Source organism: Peromyscus eremicus, chromosome 16_21, assembly GCF_949786415.1.
Source record: "Peromyscus eremicus chromosome 16_21, PerEre_H2_v1, whole genome shotgun sequence".
In the NCBI taxonomy this organism is placed as follows: Eukaryota; Metazoa; Chordata; class Mammalia; order Rodentia; family Cricetidae; genus Peromyscus; species Peromyscus eremicus.
The window spans coordinates 18,145,653-18,159,802 of NC_081432.1; the positions used below are offsets into that span (position 1 = coordinate 18,145,653).

The window sequence follows — 14,150 nt, forward strand, 5'->3', positions numbered from 1 at the left end:
CATGGTAAACACGTACGAGTGTATATACTTCAAAATTAAAGAATGCACACGCAGAACCCGGAGCCCGAATTCATATTCCGAGCAGACTCGCGGCTCGCATGTATTGATTTATCATGCACGGTTTATTGTTCCTCTCCCTAAATGCAGTTGCTGTCCGTTCAATATTGTTGCAAAATCACGAGACGTGTGTGCACTGCTCACTTGTCTTTCTGCTCTTCTTCTTCCTTTTTTTTTTCCTGCTGAGTATTTTTTTTTTGCGAAGCGAACAAATGCATTAATATTTATGTGTTTATATAATCGATAACCCACTTTTCCCTTCCGTGTAAATAGGCATCAGAAGATAATTTAACAGATTAGTTCTCTCAAACATGGCAGTGAGGAAGCGTAATTTAACTATCAAACAAATCTACATGTCTAATAACAGCAAATCTGCTAAGGAGCATTAGAAAGAGGAGCGGCGCCCCGGAATCTCTGCAGGAAATGTTCTTTATATTAGACATATACAAGCAGGTCCTGTCAGATGCACAAAGCAGCACGAGAGACTTGGTCTGCTTCAAAAATCTCAGCCGACGTTACCCGCAGATATGGGCCATTGGAAGAAAAAGATACACTCATTACTTGGTTTTAGGGTGGGTTTTTTTTTTTTTTACGTCTGTCTATCTGTTTTTTGCCTTGATCAATTTGCTTCCCGCCGAGGTCAGACCTGGCCCTTCTCTCTATTTCGAATTTGATCAACCCATCTTTGGCAGCAAACCCACATCTTTTTCACAGGGGCTGAAAATTGAGTCTTCGCAGAAATATTAGGATATATTTTCAATCATTTTGGTGCTGAGGGGGAGGCGAGAGCTTAGTTTTATATTGAGACATCACGCCGGCTGCAAGCAGAGAATGCTTTTCCCTGCCAGGACCTGATGCAATCCATTCAAGCCAACAAGTTTGGAGAGAATGTTGAGTTCAATCAATTCAGAACGTCGAGATGGAGCCCAACTCACTCCAGGTATTTCGCTCTCCTCCGCTCCTGCGGTCCCGGCGCCCCCCGGCAGCCCCCAGACCCCCAGCTCACCCACCCCCCTACACCCCCCCACACCCCCCACAAACTTTTCACCAAACTTTTACCCTCTGCATCCCCCCAAAATCATTTTTATTGTTTAAAAAAAAAAAAAATCCCTGCGCTGATCATACCTACATAATGTAATTTTATCGCCTCATATGGGGAGCTGGGAAGGGGGTGGTGGAGACCCGGAGGGCTTTTTTTTTTCTTTTTTTTTTTTCTTTTTTAAGGGAGGCAAAAAATTAGTGGGGTTTGTAATATTTTTTTCACCCAGCGTTCTATCTGTGGGCCGGTCTGTATTGAGAGTCTGGCTGTCTTGTGTGTGAATGTGCCTGGGAATAGATATTTGTGCTTGATGGCTACATTATTTACGTGGTTTTTTTTTTCTCTCCCCCCCCCCTCCCTCCTGCAGTGGGTCGGCTCACCGTGTGGATTGCACGGACCTTATATTTTCTATAAGGCTTTTCAATTCCACCTTGAAGGCAAACCAAGAATCTTGTCCCTTGGCGACTTTTTCTTTGTAAGATGTACGCCAAAGGATCCGATTTGCATAGCGGAGCTCCAGCTGTTGTGGGAAGAAAGGACCAGCCGGCAACTTTTATCCAGCTCGAAACTTTATTTCCTCCCCGAAGACACTCCCCAGGGCAGAAATAGCGACCATGGCGAGGTGGTAAACCTATCTCTCTCTCTCTTCCTTCTTTATTATCCACCCCCCTCCAGTAATGCGTATTATAAGGCAAGCTGGAAAATACTGTATTCAGTTCTGCGGCGAGCAGGATCCGCTCGTTTTTTAAAGGGGTAGCGCCACTAACTGGGGCTGGAGTATTTTACCATTGTCAGAGTTTGGCTGTCAGCTTTACAAAGACCGTCCAACCGCTGATTTTAGTCAAGATCAAATAACTTGTCGAGAAGGGTTTTGTTCCAGGGTGTGTGTGTGTGTGTGTGTGTGTGTGTGTGTGTGTGTGTGTGTGTGTGTGTTGGTTTTGCTACCTCCGCTTGAAGATTAATATCCCGTGCCTTAATATATACATTTTTTTTTTTTTTGCTTTTTTAAAAAAAAATTTACCTTCGTGCCTGGCTCCTAGGCTGGATGAATTTCTTTTGGTGGGTTTTGATATTGTTCACGTTTTTTTTTTCTTTTAAGTATTTGATATGTTTAAGAGGGCGGAAATTACGAAACGGAGGCAGAATGAGATCAAAAGCGATTGAGTTGGCAAAGACGTGTTGACTGAAGTGATAAATGACAGGTACTGGGATAATACATTCAAATAACTTGCGCATCTGCCCGGGCGGATTTCAAAGCGGTCGTGTAACCGGCACAAACACGTTCGGCATTAAGAACTCTCTCGCGCCCACTCCCCCCTCCTCCCGGAACCATTTGATGTTCTGGTTTCCAGTGACTCCACGCGAAGTGGACGTCTTCCAGTGCGGGGTGTGGGGCCGGGTGCAGGGGCCTCTGCGGGGCGGCGCGGGGCTGCGCGCGGGGTGGACGCGGAGTGGACCCGGCGCGGCCACCCGGCCACCACCCTCGGGCTCTGTCACTGCGGGTGTGACGGCAGCTCTCCGAGGCTCCCCGGGTCCGAGGGCCGAGCTCGGTGGCGCCGTCTTTACCCCCTCCCACACACACACACCCCCGGGAACTATTTTGGGGAGTCTGCTCCCAGGGCGCGGCGGGAGGGAGGGCCACGGCCCCCTGGCCAGGCTTTGTGTCTCCCGAGACAGAGCCAGGGTAATCAAACTGAGACTTTGGAGGGCGGCTAGCTCGACTCCAGGCTCGCCGAGCTTTCGAGGTAGGTCTGTTGTTAAATGAATGGTTCAGTGCGGAACTCCTCGGGGGCCCTGGAGCTGCCAGCCCGGGCAGAAATTCCTGGAGCTGATGGAGTTGATTGCACTTTTGGCCTCGCTAGCTCACTCCCTCTCCCCCGGATCGAATTACCCCTCAGTGGTCGGCGGCCGGTTAATTAAGGGAGTTCGTCAGAACCTCGGCCCAGGAATCTGCCTTTTCGGAAATAAGCTCCGCCCTCCTCCTCCTCCTCCTCCTCCTCCTCCTCCTCCTCCTCCTCCTCCTCCTCCTCCTCGCACACACCCCTCCCCCGCCCTCCCCACAGCCCCGGGTGTAAGCATTCGGTTTCCCGGCTCCGCCTGCAGCCTGACTAAGGTGGTGTGTAGATGCAGAGTGGGACCCCTGCAGCCCACCAACAGGTTGAGCGCCTTCCCCCGGGCTCAGGCCCCTCCCCCGACCCAACTTTCCTGCGCAGCTGTCTTCCTTCTCCCTCCCCCTTCCTGATTTCTTATTATTTGCTTTTCAAATTTATTACTTCAACATGGCCTGTGATCTGGAGAAGGGAAGGATTAAATATCCAGAAAAGAGCTGGTGCCTAACAGACTTCGGACTAAACCCAGGAGGAAATCATTCAGTGTTTTATGGGATATTTGTGGTCACTCTTTTTTTTTTTTTTTTAATTGAAATTGGAATATTTGTTTAAAAGACCCCGAGTTGACCCCACTAGGTCCTGTTTAATTTCTGTTGATGTAACTAAATGGCGAATTCTGGTTTAAGAATAAAAACCACAGATGATCCCATCTGTCTGTCAGAACTGTTGACAATGAATAGATACGTTTTTAAACACACGATCTCTTTTTAATTGTTCCTTATGGGGAGTTGTAATGATCTAGGCATTTCGTATCTACTGTATGAGCCATACCTCAGAAAATTAATCTTGCCATTTAAAAGTAAACTCTAGGGGGTTTGTGGAGAGAGGGCGGCTCTATTTATAATCCTCAGCTGCTTATACATAGTCTAATATTATGCATGATTTGTTTTTTAATGCTAACACGGCTGGTAATTAGCTGTATGATTATACTTGTATATTTCATTAGGACTTTGGCTGATGTCATTGTGAGTTATTCAGCCATATTAAAACAATTTTCAATTGAGATAATGACACGCCTCAAAATTATGCAAATGGAAGCTGCATTGTGCAAAATAATTATGACAAAATGGAAAACAGGTAGAAAGTTTCCCAGTGCAGGATCGGTTTTCCACCCCGGTGATGTCATTTCCCCCCTGGCCTAAGTCAGACGTTAGCAGCAGCAGCCAGGCTCCCGGGGAGGAGAGTCAGAGACCAGCATTTACTGCAGGCGCCCAGAGGGGGCAACAGGGCCTCTCATTAAGAAATTTGCTTTGTTTTCGCCTACTCCATTAACTTGTTTATATACATTGAAATGGTTTTTATTATTGATTTTAAATAGTTTTGAAGGATGCCTCTGCCGTTGGTAACTGCCGGGGAATGTTTTCTTGGTGTTCAAGCGCATTTAATCAGCCAGTAGAGTTTATTTTAAGTAACCAAATGGAGGTTAATAATTTCTTGATGGAGCTGACATCAGCATCTATCTCAAAAGGACAACCAGGACTCGGTACTCTCTGTTGAAAAGAGTCATTCTGCCTTTTTTTTTTTTTTTTTTTCTGATTTCTTGAAATGTGAAGACGTCAGTTCTAAAAGCAGGAACATGATCATTGTGCGAGTTTAGAAATAGCGTCCCTGTGTGGTTCACTGCGATTTGCAGAAGATTTTTTTTTTTTAATTCCATATAGATCTTTGCAATCACTGCAGGATACTGGGTGACGCAGGACTATGCCTACCCATTTCATAGATGGGGACAGGGACATGCCAAGGTCACGTGGTCTGTTAGATGAAGCCAGAGTCACCCAGTCCTTCTTAAACTTTAAGCTTGCCTCCTCCAATGAGACCTAACAAGAAAAACACACCGCAGTAGAGTCTAGAAGCAGTCCCTTGTTCCTTTTAGAACAGAGACTACTCAATCAGCTCTCAAAGGTCAGATATTCAGGTTTAAAAATATTTTATTCTATGTGGTCCAGGTAATCCTAACCGATGCTATATACAATATATTTTCATAGTTATTAATAATTAGCTACTAATTGGTTTCAAGGGTGATGGTGACAACACACATGTGTATTACTGCCATCAGACATTTTCAGTGCTGGTAGCTTGCATTGAAGAAAGGCATTTGAGGTTGCGGAAAAGGATCAGTAGATAAAGCATTTACTGGACAAGTGTGAGGACCTGAGTTCAAATCCTCAGAACTCATGTAAGCTGGAAGCAGTAATTCTATGGCTCCTGTGGTGAGAGAGTACACAGTAGTAAGCAACAAAACAGAGCCTGTCTTACATGAGGTAGAAGTCTGCGACTAACACTTGATGTTGTTTCTTGACCTCTGCAAGCATGCTATGGCATACTAGTACCCTGCACACACACACACACACACACACACACACACACACACTCACACTCACACATACACGCACAACACAAAGAGGAAGCACATTTCAATTCTGCAACTTAGTCTCAGTTTGACCTTAAGTAACTATAAGTATCTGAGCCTCAATTTCTTCTCCCACAAAATGGGAATAACAGCAAAAACAACTGAATGATTTGGGAGACTGAGAGACATTATATAGGGAAATGCTCTAGATATCACAAAATACTTAAAACAAAAGGACTTCAGATAAGAATATTATAAACATTCTCGTTCTGTAAACAATAACAAATCATAATGACTTAGGTGTTTATGTGGATTTCTTTGGACCTAATCATGATGCTGTCTTAAATCAGCCTGAGAGTGAACAGCAGGGCCATGTGCCAGGAGGTAGTGTCTTTGGTAATCACCCGCAATTGCCACATGTCACCAGTAGCTTTTCAGAGGAGGACAGGGCAAAGTAGGTGGGTAATTGGTTCTGTTACTGGGCAACTTCTGATCATGCTCATTCTCAAACTGCCAACTACTTAATCTATTGGCAGTTGACTTTCAAAATTCGTGCATGTGCAGGCTTGGGTTTTACATGAAGGTTTGTTGATGGCCTGGAACTAGGAATGGAGAAGGTTAAGCTAATGATGTCATTGAGTCAAGACCAAGCATGCCTGGGTGTTTGAGACACTAGCTTGCATTCAGGATTTCTAACAGTATTTAGTTGTCACCATCCAGGATAAACCATAAGTGGTGATCCACTTAGAAATTGCTTCAAAGGCACATGTTCTACTAAAAGCAGATTAGGACAGTTGGAGTTGGAGCCAAGACTTTGAAGTGTAAACATTTTCAACAGTCTCGCTCTGGTGATAGAATCTTGGGCAATTACTCAAGCATTCTGTGCCTCAGTATCTTCCTCCGTAAATGGGCATGCAACATTTACTCCTAGGATTGTCTCAAGGACTAAATGAGCTACTACATGGAAAGTACATACAACCCAAGTTGATGATAGGTCAATGAAGATTGGCTGTGATCGTTATTGTGAATATTGGTATTGCTTTTCTCGTTGGAATTTGAGGCATTACTGGGGACTCTTCTCTGTGAGATGGTAACTCCTGGGTTACTTTGCTAAAATCCCTGGTGATTCTGGTTCCTTCCACTCAAGCTATCTTTCCTCTCTGTACTGGGTTTCGCTGTGTCATCAGAGCAGAAGGCTTCTTAAGAATTTACATTTTGCTACTGAAAAATGTGGCCAACCGGACCAGCCACATTTTTTCAAAAGATTACCTGATTTGATCGTATCTGGGGTTAAGCAGATGCACTGTGGAATCTAGATGGTTCTGGCTTCAGCTTGTTTCGCCGTAGCCCTCAGTCTTGGTCTGTGTCCACAGCTGAGTTTCAGAGAGTGCGGAGTTTTGTTGACTGTCGCCTGATCTCGCTGTTCTTAAATGATGTTCTATCTTACCTGAGCCCCATTTTCTTGACCTGTACAGTGGAATTGGTGATCTAGATTCTACTGAGGAAATCAGAGATGATAATTAAAAGGGCTCCCTAGCACAGGACCTCCAAAAACTCAGCCACTGATGGCTGTGGTTCCTCTGGCTACTGTCTATTAGTCATTCTTTAAAACTAAGTGAAGGGACATCTCTGACCATGTACAGAACAGGGAGAAGAACTAAAACATTGCATGGAGGCCATTCACTGGACTGTCATAAGGGTCAGCCAGCTAAACTGGAGGGTCAAATCTGGCCCACAGACATTTTGTAAATAAAGTTTATTGGAATGTAGCCAAATTCATTTATTTATATGGTTTCTGAAGTTCTTTGGCTAGAACAACACAGCTGATACTTTTGATGGTTACCATATGATCAACACAGTGGAAATATTTGTTGTTAGGCCTGATCCTTTACAGAAAATGTTTGCTGACCTCTGGCTCATAAGGCTATTGGTGTGGAAGATGGAATATTTCTATTTTTCAGTGCTGAGAATTAAACTCAGGACATCACACTTATTAAACATGTGCTCTTCCTATGAGCTATATCCCCAGACACAATTCTTCTTTTCCTACTTAGCTTGGGACAATTATGTCTCATACTATTAGACATAATGAAATATTAGTATTATGTCATTATCATTTACATGCATGAAACTTTTTAAATATTGAGTCTGGGACTTTAATTTTGTGAATAAGTAAGATTTACATTAAAGTATATTTTGAATGGCTAAGATCCAAACCCCAGGCAATGTAAGTATTAACTAGCTTGTGTTCATCAAAAAACTACTTGTTGAGTGTTGACCATGTAGGAGGTGAAGGGGTGAATGGAAAAAAACTTGGCAAGTTGGTCCTTTTTCTCCAGAAGCTGACCAATCTTAATCACAAAGTGAGGTCAACATGTATAAAAATGCACAATCACAGTCGAGGATGCCTAACAACATGAGTAAATTTGAAAACATATCATCCATGTGAGCTAGTGTGTACTGAGCACTTAGACACGGACAGAGAGGTGAAAAAGCATGGGCCCTTTGGGGAACTCACAAATTACCCCACCCTGATTGCTGGATGCTAGTCAAAGAAATATCAGACTTTCCAGCCTTGGTCCTGAGTTGAAGTTGAGATGAGCTAAGGTCTCTTTATGTTTCATGATCCTTCTGGGAAAGTGGAAAGCAGTCTTCCTCTTTGGATTCTCGTTTGCCAGACACTCACTTACAGAATACCTACTGTATACTGGAGCTAGATACACATTTACAGCACACCCACTGTGTGCCAGAGCCTGTTCTGCCATGGGACATGAGCCTTCTCAAGAGCCTGTGGGCTAATGGTGTTTCGCATCTTGCCTGTGCTCAGCACATCTCAGGTTCTTTCTCTTTGCATGATAATAATATGACTATCAGCATCCTCCTTTTCCTTGTATTTCGCTGAGTTCACTTCCTCCACCATGCTTTGTTCACCTGCGAGTCCCTCGGTGGCATTCAGCACCATTCAGTGGGTGCAGAATGACTAAGCAATAAGGTTACAATACTTTTGTGGGGCTGAAAAGATGGCTCAGTGGTTAAGATCCTACACTTGCCTTACAAAGGATCTCACTAGGTAGCTCATGGCCAACTGTGTCTCTGAATCGAGGAGATGTGAAACTCTCTTCTGGCCCCCGAGCATATATAAATACACATAGACATATAATTTAAACTTAAAAAATATTTTAAAAATACGCTTTCTGGGCCTGGAGAAATGGCTCAGCCATTCAGGGTGATTACTACTCTTGCAGATGACCCGAGTTTGACTCCCAGCACCCACATCAGATGTCTCACAATTGTGTGTGACTCCAGCTCCAGAGGATCTGATACCTTCTTGTACCTCAGCGGGCTCCTGCACACATGTGATACATATATACTCACGCGGGCTCACACATATAAACATAAATAACAAGTAACCAAGGAAATCTTTTAAAAAACAAATTCCTTTTTGCTAGCAGTCTGGTCCATTGATGGGTCACTTGACCTGTGGGCATACCTCAATACCCAATCACATACTTTTCCCTTTTCTATTAAAACTCATAGCCACATCATCCCTACGGATGCCAAATAAGTGAATGGGGGTTCGTAGTCACACTCATCGAAGAAATAAGCAAGTATTTGAGACTGAGAGCTCATCCTGGCACGACCATGACCACCTCTCTGTGCTTTTCTAATCTTCACAAATCATTGAAATTGGAGACTTTGCAGTGGCAAACTTAATACCTAGACTTCTGGACAGAAGAGTCAAGCGTCATCCGAGTGCTGTTAGCAATTCACAAAAGAGAGCGTGTTTTTCAGGTGGATGACCTTAACTAAGCCATGTGTTTAATAGTGACTCCACACTGTAAGCAATTAATACCTCTCTTGACATTTAAACTGTCAGGCCCATACTTGGGAAATGTTATTTTTATGAAATACAAGAGTCCATGCATGTAAATACTTGGTTATTAATTATTAATAAAGCATGCCATTGTTCATAGTGGCATCTGGTAACATACAACTCCGGCTCATTTATCAAAGTCTAGTTTTAACCAATATCCAGCATATAATTGCTTGAATCAAATGTATTCGCTTGTCATTTTTTATAGCAGGGCCCTTGGATATTTGCCATTATCTACTCAGAATAATATTGTAACTAATGATTACTTGTTGGCTTTGCTTTTAAGGATATTTAAAACAAATTTATCGATCGTTGGCTAAGAGATTCATTCGCCTCTAAGAGATGTGGTCATGGATCCTTTGTTTCTGGAAGAATCTGTCCTCAAGTCCTTGTGGACCTTTTCAGGGTGTACTGTAATCCGCATGGTGTTCACGTAGAACAGAAAGTAGGCCTTGGCTCCCAGAGTGCGTCCATGCAAATCCCAGACCCTGAGCGTGGTATTGACCACACATTTCAAAATGTGTGGATCCAAGGAGATAGCTCAGTTAGCAAAATGTCTGCCATGCATATGTGAGGGCCTGAGTTCGGATACCCAGCACCCGGGTAAAAGGTTTGTCTGTCATCCCAGTTCCGGGGGGGGGGGGGGGGGGGGGCGGGGACACAGGGTGGATCCCTAGAGTTCATTGGCCAGCTCTTCTATATAATTGATGGGCTATAGATTCAGTGGAAGACCCCCGTCTCAAAAAGTAAGGTGGAGGATGATTGAGGAGGACATTTGCATTCAACATTTGACCTACACACTCATGTGTACACATGCACAAAACACACACAGAAGTGCAAACACCCACATAAACATGTATATGTACCATATAAACTCAGTGAGAAATATGCAGATAATCATTCATTGAAAGAGGGCTCTAAAGTCATGCCGATGACATCTCCCTCATGTCAGATGTGTGTCCCCAGTGTGAAAAATGGAGACTTGACATTATCATTCAGACAAGGATATAGCTGGATGACATGAATTTTCTATAAACCCTTTGTGGCTATATAGGTACATCAGCCTACATTGTCGTGCACACAGTACCATCAAGTTCACAGCCCCTCTTAATCCTTGCACCCTAGTGAGAAACAAACAAACAAACAAACAAACAAACAAACAAAAACCCAGCAGAGGCCACATGTTGCTAGCCAGTCTATTGACCCCTCCTCCATCTTCCTTTCTTATGACTCCCAGCAAACCCAGCCTAGGAAGCGCCAATGCTCCACTGTTCAGTTCCAAGCCTATGTGTGGCATAAACATTAAACTCTTGTCTTTGCGAATAATAGGCTTTGCTTTCTACACCCTCAAGCATGTCGAGCTACTGTGCAAGCTGGAAAATAAAAATGTTCTAATTGTGTCTTTTAAATAAGCATAGGAATGAATTAATTAGACCATATTTTGTCTTTAGTTGCTTAGTTACACAGTAGCATCCCTGAGCACCAGGAAGATAAATTGCCTCTTTTCGTGCTGTATGTCCCTTAATCATAATTACTGTATTGCTTCGGAGAGTAAAGCATACATAGATTTTTTTGCATTTTTTATTAATAGTCCAAAATATGCATATGATCTATAAAGTATATGCTGCTCAACCTGCTTTATATGCTTTCATGTGGGAAGAAGTTTTATTGTGGCGGTAACATTTGCATTAGTTGCTCAAAGATGTAGTTCTGGGAAATACATAATTGAAATGTTTTTGAATTGCTTTTTCTGGCCTTTTCAATCTTATTCAAAATAATATGCCTCTGGTCCCAGAGCAGTCACACTCATTTGATTTAACATCTTGCTTTGCACTGTATGCATGACGCTGTTTTAACCCCTGCAGAGTCCAGATGATTTCCTGGGTGTCATTGTGTCTGGGGGGCTCGCGCTCTAAGGGTCTTAGGAGATGAAGGGATTTAATGGGCACCCTCATTCTCCAACCACCGCCTCCATGTCTGTTACCCTCGGCATACTTTCTTATTTTTTTTTTTTTTTTTTTTTTTTGTTGTTGGGGGTGTTAGGGTTTGCACAAGCCTGAGCTGGACAGCCTCGTGTGCTTGGCTTCTGGGGTCTGGTAAAACATGGTGTTGTTACTGGAATTTGAGTTTCTATCCCCGGCTACCCGCTAGGCTACTTCCAACCTCCTCCAAGGAAGGCAACAAGAAGGAGTAAGATTAATACAGATATTGAACAATGGGAGAGTCTGGCTTAAGATCCAATGCACGCTTGGTAAATGTATGTGAAAACTGACCCCATTGTTCTGTTGTGTTTGTAAAGCAAGTAAATTATTTACAGATACTTGCTAATTAAAGCACATTTAACCAGGACAAAAGAACACAGACTAGCTGGAGACAAAGAGCTGAGTGCAAAGATTTCAGTCGCACTAATTCTGTGTATTCTTACGGGAGAAAGACATTTCTGTATACTTTTTCATGTTACATTCATTTCTTTGTTTTGTGAGTGATGGTAAGTGTCTGTGCATGCCGTGGGGGCACATGTGGGAGACAGAGGACAACTTTTAGGAGTCAGTTCTCTCCTTCCACCATGTGGGTCCTGAGGATTAAACTCAGCTTGTCAGGCTTCTCAGCAAGTGCCTTGACTCACTGAGGCAGTCATCTTGCTGGCTTGAGGAACGGGTTGGAGAATGGTCTTTATAGAGGGTGGGGAAAAGAGGACAGAATACAGAATCTCAATCAGAAGATGGCGAAGGTCTGGGGTGCTCGTGGACAGCACAGTGAGTGTGAATGTTAGGAGAGTAGAAGACCTTAAGTGCTCTCACCAGCCCCAAATGGTGATTATGTGAGGTTGTAGATGGTAATTAATATTTTTACATGGTATCCATGCGTGCATCAAATTGTTACCTTCTACACCCTAAGTACATAATTTATTGTGCTAACTATAGTTTAATGAATCTAGAGACATTAACAGTAAAAAATAACATATATATGCCAATGCATGCTTGTGTAAGCATGAGTGCACATGTATATCTTCCTGGCCTCTATGAAGAAGGCTTATGTGCTACAGAGGTGATGGGCCAAGTTCTCATCCTCTTACCTGTGAGCTGGGCTCACCATAAGCTTCCTAAGGAATGTCACACACAAGTGGTTTTGACAGAATTGTGAGTTCTCTTTGGTCCAACCTTGACTTGCCATTATCTGACTGGAATTAGCTCAGAGAGCCATCGGGAGAAAAGCAAATTAGCCATAACCTGTAGGAGAAAATGAATGTTTTCTTGTACTTTCCAAAATGATAGGCTTAGCTCTTGGTCTTTTTTTTTTTTTTTTGTTTTTGTTTTGTTTTTTGAGACAGGGTTTCTCTGTGTAGCTTTGCGCCTTTCCTGGAACTCGCTTTGGAGACCAGGCTGGCCTCGAACTTACAGAGATCCGCCTGGCTCTGCCTCCTGAGAGCTGGGATTAAAGGCATGCACCACCACCACCTGGCAGCTCCTGGTCTTTTGAGTAGATGGCTTCCTAACTTTGGTCAAGTCCACCTTGGATCTTGGTATTGTGTCTCCAAACGGCAGACCAATGAAAGCAACGCAGAGAAAGTTATTGTTCTCTCAGACCTTCTCTGCTTGGAGTGATCGATGGCTGTCCATTGGTTAGGCAGGTTCTCTGGCTGTGCTGCCATCAACAAATATGTCTGGGCTTAGGCATGACTAGTCCTAGGTCTGTTGGCATTGCTGATTGCCAAGGTTCCTTAAGACAAAGACTCACATCTGATGTCTCTGGACATTTTGATGGACTTTTGGGTGGCAAAAACTCAAGGAGAGTGAGTCCAGCTTCAGACAGAAAGATACAGAGTACACAGTAAGAACTGGCAAGCCACAGAGGTAAAACTTGAACTCAGCTCCCCCAGGTACCAAAGGCTGATCTCTGGCCTTGGTGAAGGGTTGGTTCTCTTGAAGTTGGGCACCAGGGAATGTAGGGAAGTGTTCCCAGGTATGCACACAGGCTAGGATCACTCCAGTGATGGCGCCCCACAAAGTTATAACTTTCATAAAATCACTAATGGAGGGTGTAGACTTTACGGGGATGGGAAGCCACTGACCTGTGGGCTGGTGACTTCACAGAATCCAGGCTTGATATTCAGGACAGATCTTACCCTCATTTCCACCATCTGTCCTGAAGCCTGGAGGGCCCTTGGTTAAAGCCTGACAAAACTTTGCCAAAAGGTGGTAATTTTGGTGCCAGGTGGAATTGGCGTTTCTACCAGCGTTTGGAACTGAGGCACAGTTTCATTCCTTCAGAAACAAGAACATGAGCCTGTGTATTGTGCTCTGTACTAAGGCTGTGACAGTGAGCACAATGGATGAACACAGAAGGTTTCTGTCTTCACAGACCTCACCTCCTTATGTGAGGAAGAAGGCAAGACGCAACTTCATTGGTTTATCCAAATTTTCCACCAATCTTAACCTTGGAATGACATCCATGCTTCTTTCTAGAATGCTCTCTCTTTCTCCTCTTCTCTTCTCTTCTCTTCTCTTCTCTTCTCTTCTCTTCTCTTCTCTTCTCTTCCCTTCCCTTCCCTTCCCTTCCCTTCCCTTCCCTTCCCTTCCCTTCCCTTCTCTCCTCCACTCCCCTCCCCTCCTCTTTTCTCTACTCTGTGTGCTCACAGACCAGAGAAAATATTCCGGCCTTCTCTACTCCAGATCCATCCACAAAGTCTTCCCTACTGTGTTGGCCTAACTGTTGTGTGGTGGTGCCTACGTAGTCACCTGTCTACCATACATAGACTAACTCACCTAATTGTCACAGGGATTCTTCAAGGTTTGGAGTATTTTGATTCTTCCATACTTATGAAAATGGAGCAATGAAGTGGGGGTTAAGAATGGTGAGGTAATTTGTCCAAGTTCACATAAAGGCAGGCCTTAGACCCAATACTGAACCCCAGGCTCTCCCTGATTCTCTCAAAGATAG

At 43.8% G+C, this 14,150-nt stretch overlaps 1 protein-coding gene across 1 annotated transcript in view; it reads left to right on the forward strand.

Moving 5' to 3' along the window:
• The first annotated feature begins 958 nt into the window (after positions 1-958).
• The window catches only part of Arid5b (AT-rich interaction domain 5B), a 174,596-nt gene continuing 161,404 nt past the window's right edge, over positions 959-14,150 (forward strand). Inside the window, exons 1-2 of the mRNA XM_059281750.1 lie at positions 959-997; positions 1,464-1,718. Of these exons, the coding sequence (XP_059137733.1) occupies positions 977-997; positions 1,464-1,718 (276 nt within the window). The 5' untranslated portion in view covers positions 959-976. The remainder of the gene's footprint in view (positions 998-1,463; positions 1,719-14,150) is intronic.